This window comes from Cervus elaphus, chromosome 5, assembly GCF_910594005.1.
Source record: "Cervus elaphus chromosome 5, mCerEla1.1, whole genome shotgun sequence".
NCBI classification, from domain to species: Eukaryota; Metazoa; Chordata; class Mammalia; order Artiodactyla; family Cervidae; genus Cervus; species Cervus elaphus.
Window position 1 is genome coordinate 99,471,190 of NC_057819.1, and position 12,696 is coordinate 99,483,885.

At 43.9% G+C, this 12,696-nt stretch overlaps 1 protein-coding gene across 1 annotated transcript; it reads right to left on the reverse strand.

Annotated features, from left to right (window-relative positions):
* Nucleotides 1-1,202: 1,202 nt before the first annotated feature.
* Nucleotides 1,203-2,477, reverse strand: LOC122693426 (ADP-ribose pyrophosphatase, mitochondrial). The gene has a single exon (XM_043900925.1). It carries the CDS (start codon nucleotides 2,442-2,444, stop codon nucleotides 1,545-1,547), a length of 900 nt encoding a protein of 299 aa, XP_043756860.1. The 5' UTR covers nucleotides 2,445-2,477; the 3' UTR covers nucleotides 1,203-1,544.
* Between the last annotated feature and the right edge of the window lie 10,219 nt (nucleotides 2,478-12,696).

A 12,696-nucleotide genomic window follows, 5' to 3' on the forward strand; every position in this document is an offset into this window, starting at 1 on the left:
GTTTTTCTTTCCTTTTGCTATTATATTCCCAACATCCAGGATAGTAGCGCCACCTCGTGGTCATACCTGTATGATGCACGTGTCTTCGAGGAGGGAGACTCTGCCAGGGACCTGCGCCTTAATATTCTTTTAACATCTTACCGCTCTCCACATAGCTGAAGCGAACATGAAACAGCAAAAGGGATCATTCTAAAAATGATAAATAGCTAAAAATTTCCCACAAATCAATTCCTGGGGGAAATGTGGCAACTTCTTCCTCTGATCATTTCTGTTTTATTAACTTTCATTCACTTAGTTCCAATCCTATACACTTTCTGGTTACTCTGAGTTAGAGTCAGTAAAGGTTTATAAAGACTCTGAAGGTGTCACAGGGGCATGAGAAGATGATAGTTTCTGTGTAATGACCAGATCCACTTAATTCAAGTTCAGAAACCAGGATGACTGAGTTTATAAGCCCCAGGTTTATAAGAAAGGCCTTCCCAGGTGGCTCAGTGGTAAAGAATCTGCCTGCCAATGCAGGAGACATAGAAGATGAAGCTTCAGTCTCTGGGTTGGGAAGATCCCCTGAGTGAGGAAATGGCAACACACTCCAGTATTATTGCCTGGAGAATCCCATGGACAGAGGAACCTGGTGAGCTACAGTCCATGGGGTTGCAGAGTTGGACACGATTTTATGACTGAGCACGCACAAACACACACACACACACACACACACACACACACACACAGAGGTTTACAAGAGCTGGAGTGGGGAGGGGTTCTTGAGTTCTACTTTTGTCAACTACAAACGTGCTTGCCAAGGGCATTTTTTGTCTGCCTCTGTAGACTGAACCCTGTGCTGTTACAGCTGTCGACCTTCAACACCCCCTGAAGGGAGTCCAGGGTGGAGAGTGAGGCACTCTGTGCTCCAGGGAAACAGGTGGAACGGGTATTTAGGTAGTTAGGTATTTTCAGGAACTGATTTCATGATCCCAATCCTTGCATCTCCTCATATCTAGAAAAGCAGGAAGTCCCTTCACGGTGACATCAGTTCCTCATGATTAGCAGAAAATCTTATGTAAAGTAAGTGCCTGATTGCATTGAACTCCCCCTTTCACCCAAATCATATATATTGACCTTGCCCCCCTACCTCTTTCTCAGAGCTATCTGAGATGCTGTCTCCTGGGCTGCAGTCCTCAATTTGCCCCCAAATAAAACTTTTTTTTTTTTTATGGCTGAACAGAAATTTATCTAAATTTATCTGTGTTCGAATTCTGATTCTTCAAAGAGCATCAGTTGTTTCAATTTGGGTTAAGCCATGCTTAAGTAGAATACATACAAAATGATTGTTTACAGCACTTTTGACAGAAGAGCAGAAAATTCTGTGTTGTTTCACCACACCTGCTAATTTTATTTTGATGCAAAACCTAACTGCCTGTCATTTAATGAATAAAGTAATTTCCAAGTGCCCTGCCCTGCCCTTTTTATATATGAGTTCTGATACTGTCTTCTTCTCCGTACATGCTCCGTTCCTGGCTTTTGGCTTATGTGGAGACTATGAGCTGTTACCCAGGGCAGCCAGTCTCAGCGTCCTCACTCCAGTGTGCATCTCGTTTCTCTGCCACAAGCTTGATGAACTGAGCATGACTAGCATAAAGCTTGAGTTTATCGCTGATGTCCATCCGTTTCACCTTTCCAGCATCATCTCCAGCTTCTAAGGTAAGGTTATCCATTATTTCACCTGTTTCATCATGGTAATTCACAGCTTCTGTCTCCATCCATGCATTATCAGTGTTTTGAGGATCATCAATATAACCTTTATATATCACTAGATGTTCCTGGCTGAAGAGCTGGTGCAACTTTTCCTGCAATTCTTTCTTCTCAGCACTGGATTTCTGTAAGGAGTTGAGCACTTCCTCACCAAATTCTCTTTTCAGTGTGGCACTTCTCTTCTCTCTTGGATCCACCATCCCCCCTGGGATTGCCCATTCTCCACAGTCTTTCCTTTTTATTGCAACAAACTGTGAGATGTTTTTCCCAGAAATGGGATGGGTGGTTTTATTTCCACTTCTATCCCTTTTCCACCTGGTTATGATGGGATCTGCAGCATGATTGGGGTCCCATCGCCCCAAAAGCCCCCGGCCAACCAGTCCAGTCCGTCCTGCAGGATTTCTAGGTCTTCCATTTTCAACCTCATACAGGCCATTCTGGCTCTTTCTCTCAACCTGCCCATCCTTTTCATTAAACTTGGGAGAGAAGTTGCTTTCACTGATCTGAGGATCTGCCCACCGAGGTCCAGCCAGGACAGAAACTGCAGTGTATTCCACAGGATTATAGTCACGCCACTCAACAAACCAGCCCACTTTATCATTAGGAACCTGGCTGCGTTGAACTTTTGAACCTGGATAAGGAGATGTCCGAGCCTTGTTGTGGGAATGTTTGGTACCATGAAAACCAGACATCATGTTGGAATTAACATGAAATCTGCAGGATGAAAGTGAGTTTCTCTGTATGACAGCCATCCATGTCTCTGCAAATAACACAGTTTCATTCCTTTTCATGGCAAAGAAGTAGCCCATTGTATATGTACCACATCTTCTCTATCCATTCTTCAGCTGATGGACATGTAGGTTGTTTCCATGTCCTGGCTAGAGCAAGATATCCTGGAATGTGAAGTCAAGTGGGCCTTAGGAAATGTCAGGCGAGTGTATGCTCCTCGGTTCTTTGTCTCGTCACAACAAAGATTTGGAGTGACGGACATTAAAGCCCCTTGGCGGGTCACAGCTCTCAGCGGACAGACCGTGTTATAGCTCTTAAATAAATCACTGTTACAGCTTAGTGTTACAGCTCTATTTATTTAGATGATAGCAGGAAAATCCATCTTCGAGGTGTGAGGGCACTTCGATCCAAAGACGGGAAGAGAAGAGCGCCCCATCGTGTGGGAGAGAGAGAGAGAGAGCCAAATAAAACTTAATTTGCAACTCTCACCTTGCGCACCTTTTCAGTCCACACTTTCCACAAAAGTACTTAATTATTGGGCAGCTTCTATCAGATCTTTGCTTCCCTGCTGTCTCTTAGTCAAATTAGGAAAGTGGAGGGACCTACACAGAGCAACGCCACTCTCCCCCTGTCTTCGTTCTCCAGGAAGGAGTGAGAACCTCTTGGCTTTTGTGGGAGAAAGATGGGCCACTCCTGCCAAGCAGGATCAACAAACACCTCCAAGGCCAAGGCGCCTCTGCCAGCATCACCCTGCGGATGACTCAGCAGCCTGCCAGCTTGACAACTGACCTCAGCGAACCCTTGAGCTGTTCCCTTCAGGGTAAGATGCAAGCATATCTTTGTTGTTGTTTTTCGGTTGCCAAGTTGTCTCCAAACTTTAGACCCCATGGACTGCAGCACACCAGGCTTCCCTGTCCCTCACTGTCTCCTGGAGTTTGTCCAAGCTCATGTCCATAAGCATATCTTTACCCATCATCCTTTTAGCATCCCCCTTGGCAGTTTCTGACAGGGAAGTTCCATGTGGTTTTGCAAAATGCAAATCTGCCTGAGAGCACCTGGGAGCAGAGACTGAGGAGGCCAGTGTGCTGGGAGGCCAGCGGGACCCAGTGGCCTTCACCCACGTTGAAGTCTCCCGCAGTTTCCCAACATCTGTGCTGGAGGCAGAGGCAGGGCTGCCCTTGTCACCAGCTCTGTCCAGGAAGCGTGATGAAGGGCATCTGCCCTTCATCTGCCAGGCCTCAGGGTGAGGGTGAGGGGTGGGTGGAGGTGGGGACCCATGGCCCACTCCCTGATCTACCACCCTCTGCCTCTGCTAGGGACCCTCTGTCCCCCCACCCCCATCCGGAGAGCACTCTCCATCCTCTCCAGGCTCAGGCTAGACTCAGGCTCAGTCCTGGGCCTCCTTCTGGGCTGGTTCTGAGTGTAAACCGCCATCTGGGGCTTAAACTGGTTAGCAGTTGGCGGTGGGTGAGTTCCACACTTCCTGATTCCATCTTGGATTCATCTCCCAGGTTGCTCCCCACCCCTTTCACACCACACAGGCCTCTGGGGTCTGTCCCCGGACACTCCCAGTGCAGCCCCCTCCCTCCAGCCCCGGTTCAGGGCCACCTGGCTGCCTGTGGCCCATCTAGGCAATAGCTTTTCTTCTAACTAACTTTTTGGTTTTGTTTTAATGTGGACCATTTTTAAAGTGTTTATCAAATTTGTCACAATATGATTTCTTTTTAATGCTTTGGTTTTTTGGCCATGAGCCATGAGGAATCTTAGCTTCCCAACCAGGGATAGAACCAACACCCCCTGCGTTGAAAGGCAAAGACAGACACTGAACCTCCAAGGAAGTCCCTTTAATTAACTGTTCATGATGAAACTCGGTATCTGATTAGAGGAATAGAAGCTTGTTCTGCTTGCCCTAGCTGACAGGTAAAACTTGCTAACAAATCCTTCGTCAGCAAGTGACCTTGCAAAGACAGTGCTCTGCTAGAAGCCCTGCATCCTCTCCTCAGCTGTTTAAGTCGGGAGCCCAGTGGCCTGCCAGGGGAGGGAACGCAGGATCTGTCCCCAGGTTTTGCCAAGACCACTCCTCTCCGTAGGCCTTGGCGCAGAGAGGCTGCTGAGAGGATCTGGGGACATTTCACTCACTCCTGCATATATACCCCACCTCTGGCAACCACCAGTCTGTTCTTTGGATCTATGATTTCAGTTTCTGTTTGGGGAGTTTTTTTTTTCCCTAAGATTCCACATGTGAGTGAGATTATGCGATATTTATCTTTGTCTTATTTCACTCAGCATAATGTCCTTACTGTTGTCAAAAATAGCAAGATCAAAAGTCTTCTTTACTTGAGGAAATGACCTTAAAAAAAAAAACACAGGCCCTCCCTAGTGCATCTCTGCATGCTAAGTCACTTCAGTCGGGTCCGACTCTGTACAATCCCATGGGCCGTAGCCCACCAGGCTCCTCTGTCCATGGGAGTCTCCAGACAAGCATACTGGAGTGGGTTGCCATGCCCTCCTCCAGGGGACCTCCCCAACCCAGGGGTCAAACCCATGTCTTTTACGTCTCCTGTATTGGCAGGCGGGTTCTTTACTACTAGTGCCGTCTGGGAAGCCCAAACCCAGAAAGGGCTGATAACAAAAGAGTTTACTTGTTCCTAAAACAAACCTAAGTTATTATTTCCCTCATGGGAACATGACCCTCTTTTCTTTTTTTAGGTTCGTGAATGTTTGCAATAAAAACACAGTTAGGCGTTTGTTTGAGGACTGAGCCTCTCCCTTGAACCACAAGCCTTGTGGTTGGAGCACCGTCCTCTTGTTAGGGGAGGTTAGAATATCTTTATTATGTTTCTGAACAGTATCCAAGACAAAGAATACCAGTTGGACTGTTGTTGTCGAACTGGAGTTGTTAGATCAAAAATGTTATTTATATGTTGAATTGAATTGCGAATAACTAATTTTGTATTTTAGTTTGTGAGTTGTTCTCTTTTTCTCCCTAAAAGCAGAAAGCACAGCCCTGCTTCGGGAGTGGGTGGGAGGGCAGAATGTTTTCCCCCTGCGATAAAGCCGCCAACCGCAGGAGAGAGAGAAGGAGCTGACTGAGAAGGACGACAAAATACAAACTGAAGTTCAAAGCTGCCTGTTGAACTTTTGCTCCTCTCACTCCAGAAATTTCTCCACAGCAAAACAAACTGCTAAAAATGCAAGGCCGGCTTGTTTGATAGCAAATCCCCTTCTCCGCTTTATGGATGATGGAATGCCAGTCGCTATGACGATGAGGGTTTAGATTGGAGGAAAGAAGGCTTTTCCTCTGCTGCATGGCCTAGAAACCATAGAGGGGATAGGGTGGGGGCATGTGCCTAAAAGGGAACAGGGAGCTAACCTCTTGACAGCATTCCCAGTGTGTGTCTGTGTTCAGAGCAGTGCTATCTTGGGACTTGCCTGGTGGTCCAGTGGTCAAGACTCCACGCTCCCAAAGCAGGTGGAGCAGGTTCAATTCCTGGTTGGGGAACTAAGATCCCACATGTCATACAGCGTGGCCTAAAGAAAAAGAAAAAAAGACAGTGCTATCCTTTCACATCGGCCTTCTCTGCCCACACCGGCTTCATGCAAATGAGGAATGCCATCAATCAATTGGGATTCCAAAACAGGAATTCATTAGTACAAATCTTGCTGAGTGCCTTCCTCCCTTGTAGGGTTTTATTCCTTAATAATCCTAAATGCTTTGGAGAGAGATTTTTTATTGGTGGATTTGGTTCTTTGGTAGCATGATGGGTTTTCAGAGATGACTCTGAATTTTACAAGCATCCATCCAGGAAGGAAGCTGCCTTTGTTTGCTAGCACTGCTGTGACAAAGTACTGCAGACTGGAGGGTTTAAACAACAGAAATTCATTTTCTTGGAACTTCCCTGGTGGTCCAGTGACTAGGCTCTCTGCTCCCAGCAGAGAGGCAGGGGGCCCCGGGGTTTGATCCCTGGTCAGAGAAGCCGACCCCACATGCTGCAACTAAGATTCACTTGCCACAGTTAAAGATCCCTCATGCCACAACAGAGATAGAAGATCCCACGTGCTACTGCAACTAAGACCTGTGCAGCCACATAAATAAATTTTAAAAAAAGAAAGTTGGAGATCAAGGAGTGGACAGGGTTGGTTCCTTCTGAGCGCTTCTTTCCCTGGCTTGTAGACCGCCGTCTCCTCCTCTGTCTTCATGTCATCTTCACTATGTGTGTCTGTGTCTAAATTTCCCTTTCTCAGTCATGTGGATGGCATTACTGACTCAATGGACACAAGTTTGAGCAAATTCCGGGAGATGGTGAAGGATTGGGAAGCCTGGAGCATTGTAGTCCATGGGGTCGCAAAGAATTGGATACAACTGAGCGACTGAGCAACAAGGAAGTCATGTGGATTAGCACCCACCCTAATTACCTCTCTTTAACTTAATTATCTATTTAAAGTTCCTGTCTCTCAATACATTCACATTCTGAGGTTCTGGAGGTTAGGACTTATGTATGCATATACGGGGGACACGACACAGTGCATAACATAGTAAAAGTATGATACAAAGTTTGTGCACCTAGTCTCTGATGGCCAACTTGAAGATTTGCTTTCTGGACAAGCAAAGACTGCTTTTGAGGACTGTTTCTGTATTTGTACACAAGCAAGGAATAGCCTCTGAACATAGTCCTTTCTGTGGCTTTCAGTTCAGTCGCTCAGTCGTGTCCGACTCTTTGTGACTCCATGAATCACAGCACGCCAGGCCTCCCTGTCCATCACCAACTCCCGGAGTTTACTCAAACTCATGTCCATCGAGTCGGTGATGCCATCCAGCCATCTCATCCTCTGTCATCCCCTTCACCTCCTGCCCCCAATCCCTCCAAGCATCAGGGTCTTTTCAAATGAGTCAACTCTTCGCATGAGGTGGTCAAAGTATTGGAGCTTCAGCTTCAGCATCAGTCCCTCCAATGAACACCCAGGACTGATCTCCTCTAGGATGGACTGGTTGGATCTCCTTGCAGTCCAAGGGACTCTCAAGAGTCTTCTCCAACACCACAGTTCAAAAACATCAATTTTTCAATGCTCAGCTTTCTTCACAGTCCAACTCTCACATCCATACATGACCACTGGAAAAACCATAGCCTTGACTAGACAGACCTTTGTTGGCAAAGTAATGTCTCGCTTTTTAATATGCTGTCTAGATTGGTCATGACTTTCCTTCCAAGGAGTAAGCGTCTTTTAATTTCATGGCTACAATCACCATCTGCAGTGATTTTGGAGCCCAAAAGAATAAAGTCTGACACTGTTTCCACTGTTTCCCCATCAATTTCCCATGAAGTGATGGGACCAGATGCCATGATCTTAGTTTTCTTAATGTTGAGCTTTAAGCCAACTTTTTCACTCTCCTTTTTCACTTTCATCAAGAGGCTTTTTAGTTCCTCTTTACCCCCCACCAAAAAAAAAAAGGAAAAGAAACTGACTTTCACCAACTGCTATAATATTGATCTTTGGTCTCTTAGGCTCAGGGAGGCCAGTCCTAATGTCTTTGGTCGTAAATGCCCAGAGTGAGACAGGAGAACTCTGCAGTCCACAGGAGTCCTCCTGACTCCCCCTGAGAGATGCCCGCCTGCCTTTCCCACCTGTACAGGGCTCTCCTCCCACTGTGGAGGTCTGCCTGTGACCACCTTGAGGCACCCTGGGGTGACCCACAGCCAATGAAGATTTGACTAGGAAGCTGTCCCTGATCTGATCAAGCACAAGCTCCCAAGGTCATGACATGGCCAGGCTGCCGTCGGTGACACACATGAGACTTTAACCACTGCCCATTTTGAGCTGTAGGATTAAAGAGACAGGTCTGTGTGACACCTGTTATCCCAGGTATTTTATTGTTACGAATGTACTTTTGAGAGATTCTGGCTTCACTGAGTTAGTCAAAGGAGCTGAGAGCCGCTCTAACAATTTGGTTGGTTGATTGAAATCTGGTGGAGGTTGTTGTTTGCTGTTCAGTCACTAAGTCCTGTCTGACTCTTTACAACCCCATGGACTGCAGAAAGTCCTCCACTGTCTCCTGGAGTTTGCTCAAATTTGCGTTCACTGAGTTGGTGATGCTATCTAACCATCTCAATCATCTGCCGCCCCCTTCTCCTGTTGCCTTCAGTCTTCTTTCCCAGCATCAGGGTCTTTTCCAATGAATCGACTCTTCACATCAGGTGGCCAAAATATTGGATCTTCAGCTTCAGCAACAGTGTCCCTGGTATGCAGAGGAAAGAATACAAAACCTGGACCTCATGCTGGGGCTGTGGGCAGGTTGGAAACCAGCCAGTCACCCACCTAGTAGCCGTTTAGCAGGTTAATGGTGTTAGACATCATGGAGGGGGCAACATATATATCAAGTCGTTATTCAGCATATAGATTTGCCTTCACTGCCTGCAGTGCTTCTGCCAGCACCACCATCCATGCCCAGACTTTCAGAAAGCCTTACAGAATGATGGATCATGGTTTCAAGGTAGAATGGGATTGCTGCTACACAGTGGGTGCAGGGAAGAATATATCTAGAATTTGAGGGATTTGTGGGCAGCCCTTGGTCCATCCAGACCTTGTAGTAAAACTTACTAGAAGACTACAACAATCTAATAAAGGCAGAAAAACCAGGGACTCAGACTCTTCAGGAATGAAGGTTTGTGTTTCCCATCAGAGAAAGGAGCCCTGTCTGCCTGCTAGAGTGCTTGCAGAGGGCAGAGGGAACAGGGGATGGCTAAGTGGAAGAATGACATTATAAAAATGAACTACAGGAGAATTCCCTGGTGGTCCAGTGGTTGAGATGCCATGCTTTCAGTGCCGGGGGCATGGGCTCAATTCCTATTCAGGGAACTTAGATCCCGCATGCTGCTTGATGTGGCCAAAAAAATTTTTAATAAAAATAAAATAAATAAAAATGAATTACAGCTCTGTACCCACAACAGAAATAAGGACTGTAGCAGATATGTATTTCTTCTTCCTTGCTTGTTACAAATTTCAATACATTAACCAAGTATTTCCTTTTCCCCCTCCTCCCTCCTCCTCCCATTTCATATAAAGAGTGGCGGTGGTGGTTAACTTTAAATATTATTTTCCAGATCACATAATATCCAAATGTGTTTGTGACAGAGCTAGGACAGAAATTAGCACCCAATGATGGATAAGGGGAATTCTAAGACTTTCTGTCTCCTCTTCTTTGGGCATCTTTACTGGAATGAAAAACAGTTGTCCCATGTTGGGTAGAAGTGTGATACTGTTATTATTGTATGGAAATGAAGCATGAGCAGAAGGGTGATAATACTGAACTGTCATTGGATTTCCTAAATAAAGTCTATTTGGTCATAATGATCCCAATTCTTTTTTCCAAACAATTTTTTAAATTGAAGTATAGCTAATTTACAATGTTGTGTTGGTTTCAGGTATACTGCGATGTGTTTGTGTGTATATATATATTCTTTTTCAGGTTCTTTTCCATTACATATTACTACAAGATAAAGAATATAATTCCCTGTGCTATACACTAGGTCCTTGTTGTTTATCTATTATATATATATAGATATTGGGTCCCAGTTCTTTTAATGTGTTTCTGGATTCTATTTGCTAATATATTATTTATCAGTAGTTATTTTGTATCAATATTTATAAGTAAAATAGGTAAATAATAGTTAAATAGGTAAATTCTTACAAAGCTTTGGAATTAATGATGTATCACCTTAGTTAAAATAATTTGGAGATTTTTTTCCCTTCTTTTTCTGTGCCCTGGAACAGTATTCAAATAATCTCTAAAGGTTTGTTAGAATTTTTTGCAAAACCATCTGAGTCTGATCTTTTAGGGAAAGCTGTTGGCTCTTGGAAAACTCTCCTTTATTAGAAATGTGTTTAAATTTCCTCCCTTCTGGGATATTTTTGATGAATAATTTTTAGAAAATGATGCAGCTTTTCAAATTTATTTTTTGTGAACAATGAATAAATTAGCTCATAGTCTCATCTTCCCTCCTTCCCTCTCTCAACTCTATCACCAACCTTTTGTTTTAGTCTTAGTTCTATGTTAATTATATTTAACATTCACTCCCCTCCTCTCACTAAGATTTACTCAGTTATCCTCTGGTTGACTCCAGTTCATCCTCTAGTAATTTCTTCAAGAGCTCATGAGAATAACATTCCTAAGATTGTACATCTTCAAAACTGCCTATGATTTAGAGAATAAAAAGACAAGCCACAGTCTGGGAAAAAAGTATTTGCAAAATATATATCTGATAAAGGACTTGTATCCAAAATTTACAAAGAACTCTTAAAATCAACAATAAAAAAATAAACAGGGATTTCCCTGGTGGTCTAGTGGTTAAGAATTCACTTTGCAATGCAGGGGATGTGGGTTGGACACCTGGTTGGGGAACTAAGATCCCATATGCCATGAAGCAACTAAACCCACGAACCACAATTAGGGAAGTCATACACCGAAACAAAAAATTCCGCATGACACAGCCAAGAACCCACAAAGCTAAGACTAACTAAGAGCTGATTAAGCCAAATAAATAATACATTTTTTTGAAAAAAGAAAATGAACAGGAATTTTCTTTGTGGTCCAGTGGTTAAGATTGTGCTCCCAGTGCAGAGGGAGATTCAATCCCTGGTCAGGGAACTAGATCCCCCATGCCTCAACTAAGACCCAGTGCGGCCAAATAAATATTTAAAAAGAAAGAAATAAAACAATTCAAAAATTAGAAAAAGATCTGAATAGCCATCTCACCAAAGAAGACACATGGATGGCAAAGAAGTGTCTGGAAAGACGCTCCACATTATTTTTCACTAAGGAATTCTAGATTAAAACAAGAATGGGTATCATGTCACACTTATTAGATGGCTAAAATCCAAAACACTGGCAATGAATATTGGCAAAAAGGTGGAGCAACAGGAACTGTTATCACCTCTGGTGAGAATGCATAACAGCACAGCTTCTTTGGGGGTAATTGGGCAGTTTCTTACAAAACTATACGTAGGCTTACCTTACAATCCAGCAATCTCTCCCCTGGGTGTTTACCTAAACAAAGTGAAAACATAAGTACACACACACACACACACACACACACACACAAAACCCTGTAAAGAAATGTCTACAGTAGTTTTATTCATAATTGCCAAAAATTGGAAGCAATCATGAATAAGTGAACTGTGGCACTTCCCTGCAATGTAATATTATTCAGTGCTAAAAAGAAATGACCTATCAAGCCACACAGGAAATTTAAATGCATATTACTAAGTGAAATAAGCCAATCTCCAGAATTCCTTGGTGGTCCACTGGTTAGGACTCTGCAATTCCAAGGCAGGGGGCACAGGTTCGATCCTTGGTCATGGAACTAAGATCCCACAAGCCTCTCAGCCCAGCCAAAAAAGAAGCAGCAGCAGCTAGTCTATAAAGGCTACATGCTATATGTTTCCAACTCTGTGAAGTTTAGGGGAAAGAAAAACTATTGAGACAGTAAAAAGATCAATGGTTGCCAGGAAGAGTGGGAGGTGGAGGAGAGAAAAAGTCGCCTTTTTATAAAACTCCTGACTCATATTTTCTTTGCCTGAATATTTTGTGCCATCTCTTCTGGCATTTGATCTGGGTCTGCAGACATCCAAGCGTAGCCTGTTTTTTATCCCCTTATAAGTGACTTGACCTTTTTTCCTGGCTGCTCAAAAAATTCTGTATTTTTTAAAATTCAATAACTTGATCAGTTTTTCCTGGCATTTAGCTTTTCTCTTTCACTGGATAGAGTCAAGTCTCCTGTATCTCAGAAACACTTTCTTGAATCATATACTCAAATGTGTGTTCCCCAAACTTCCTGTTTCATTTCTCTGTTTGTGGTGTTTTTCTTTCATTGTTTCCTGTAATCCAGTCAGCCCTCATTCCACATGCTGCTGTTGTCCTGTGATTTCTTTTCTGAGCAATTGCATTTCTGCCTTCTTATCTTTCTTCATCAGAATGATTGCTTAATGCTTTTTTTTTTTTTAATTCCTAGTAAAATGTTTAATCACTGCTTTCAACTGCTACCTGGCAAAATTTTTCCTGGTGCATACCCTTCACCTGTTTGTGCATTTTACACCTATTTCTCACATTTCGCCCCCTTCGGTATATCCGCTTGATGCTGTGCTAGTTATCTTTTTGGATTCGTCATTGAATGAGTTGGGTTTTCCTAGGTTAATATTTGCAGTGTCCTGTCCAGCATCGCA

What these genes read in the sequence shown, in the direction of transcription:
- LOC122693426 (XM_043900925.1), bottom strand. Translation starts at nt 2,444, where the DNA reads ATGATGTCTGGTTTTCATGGTACCAAACATTCCCACAACAAGGCTCGG.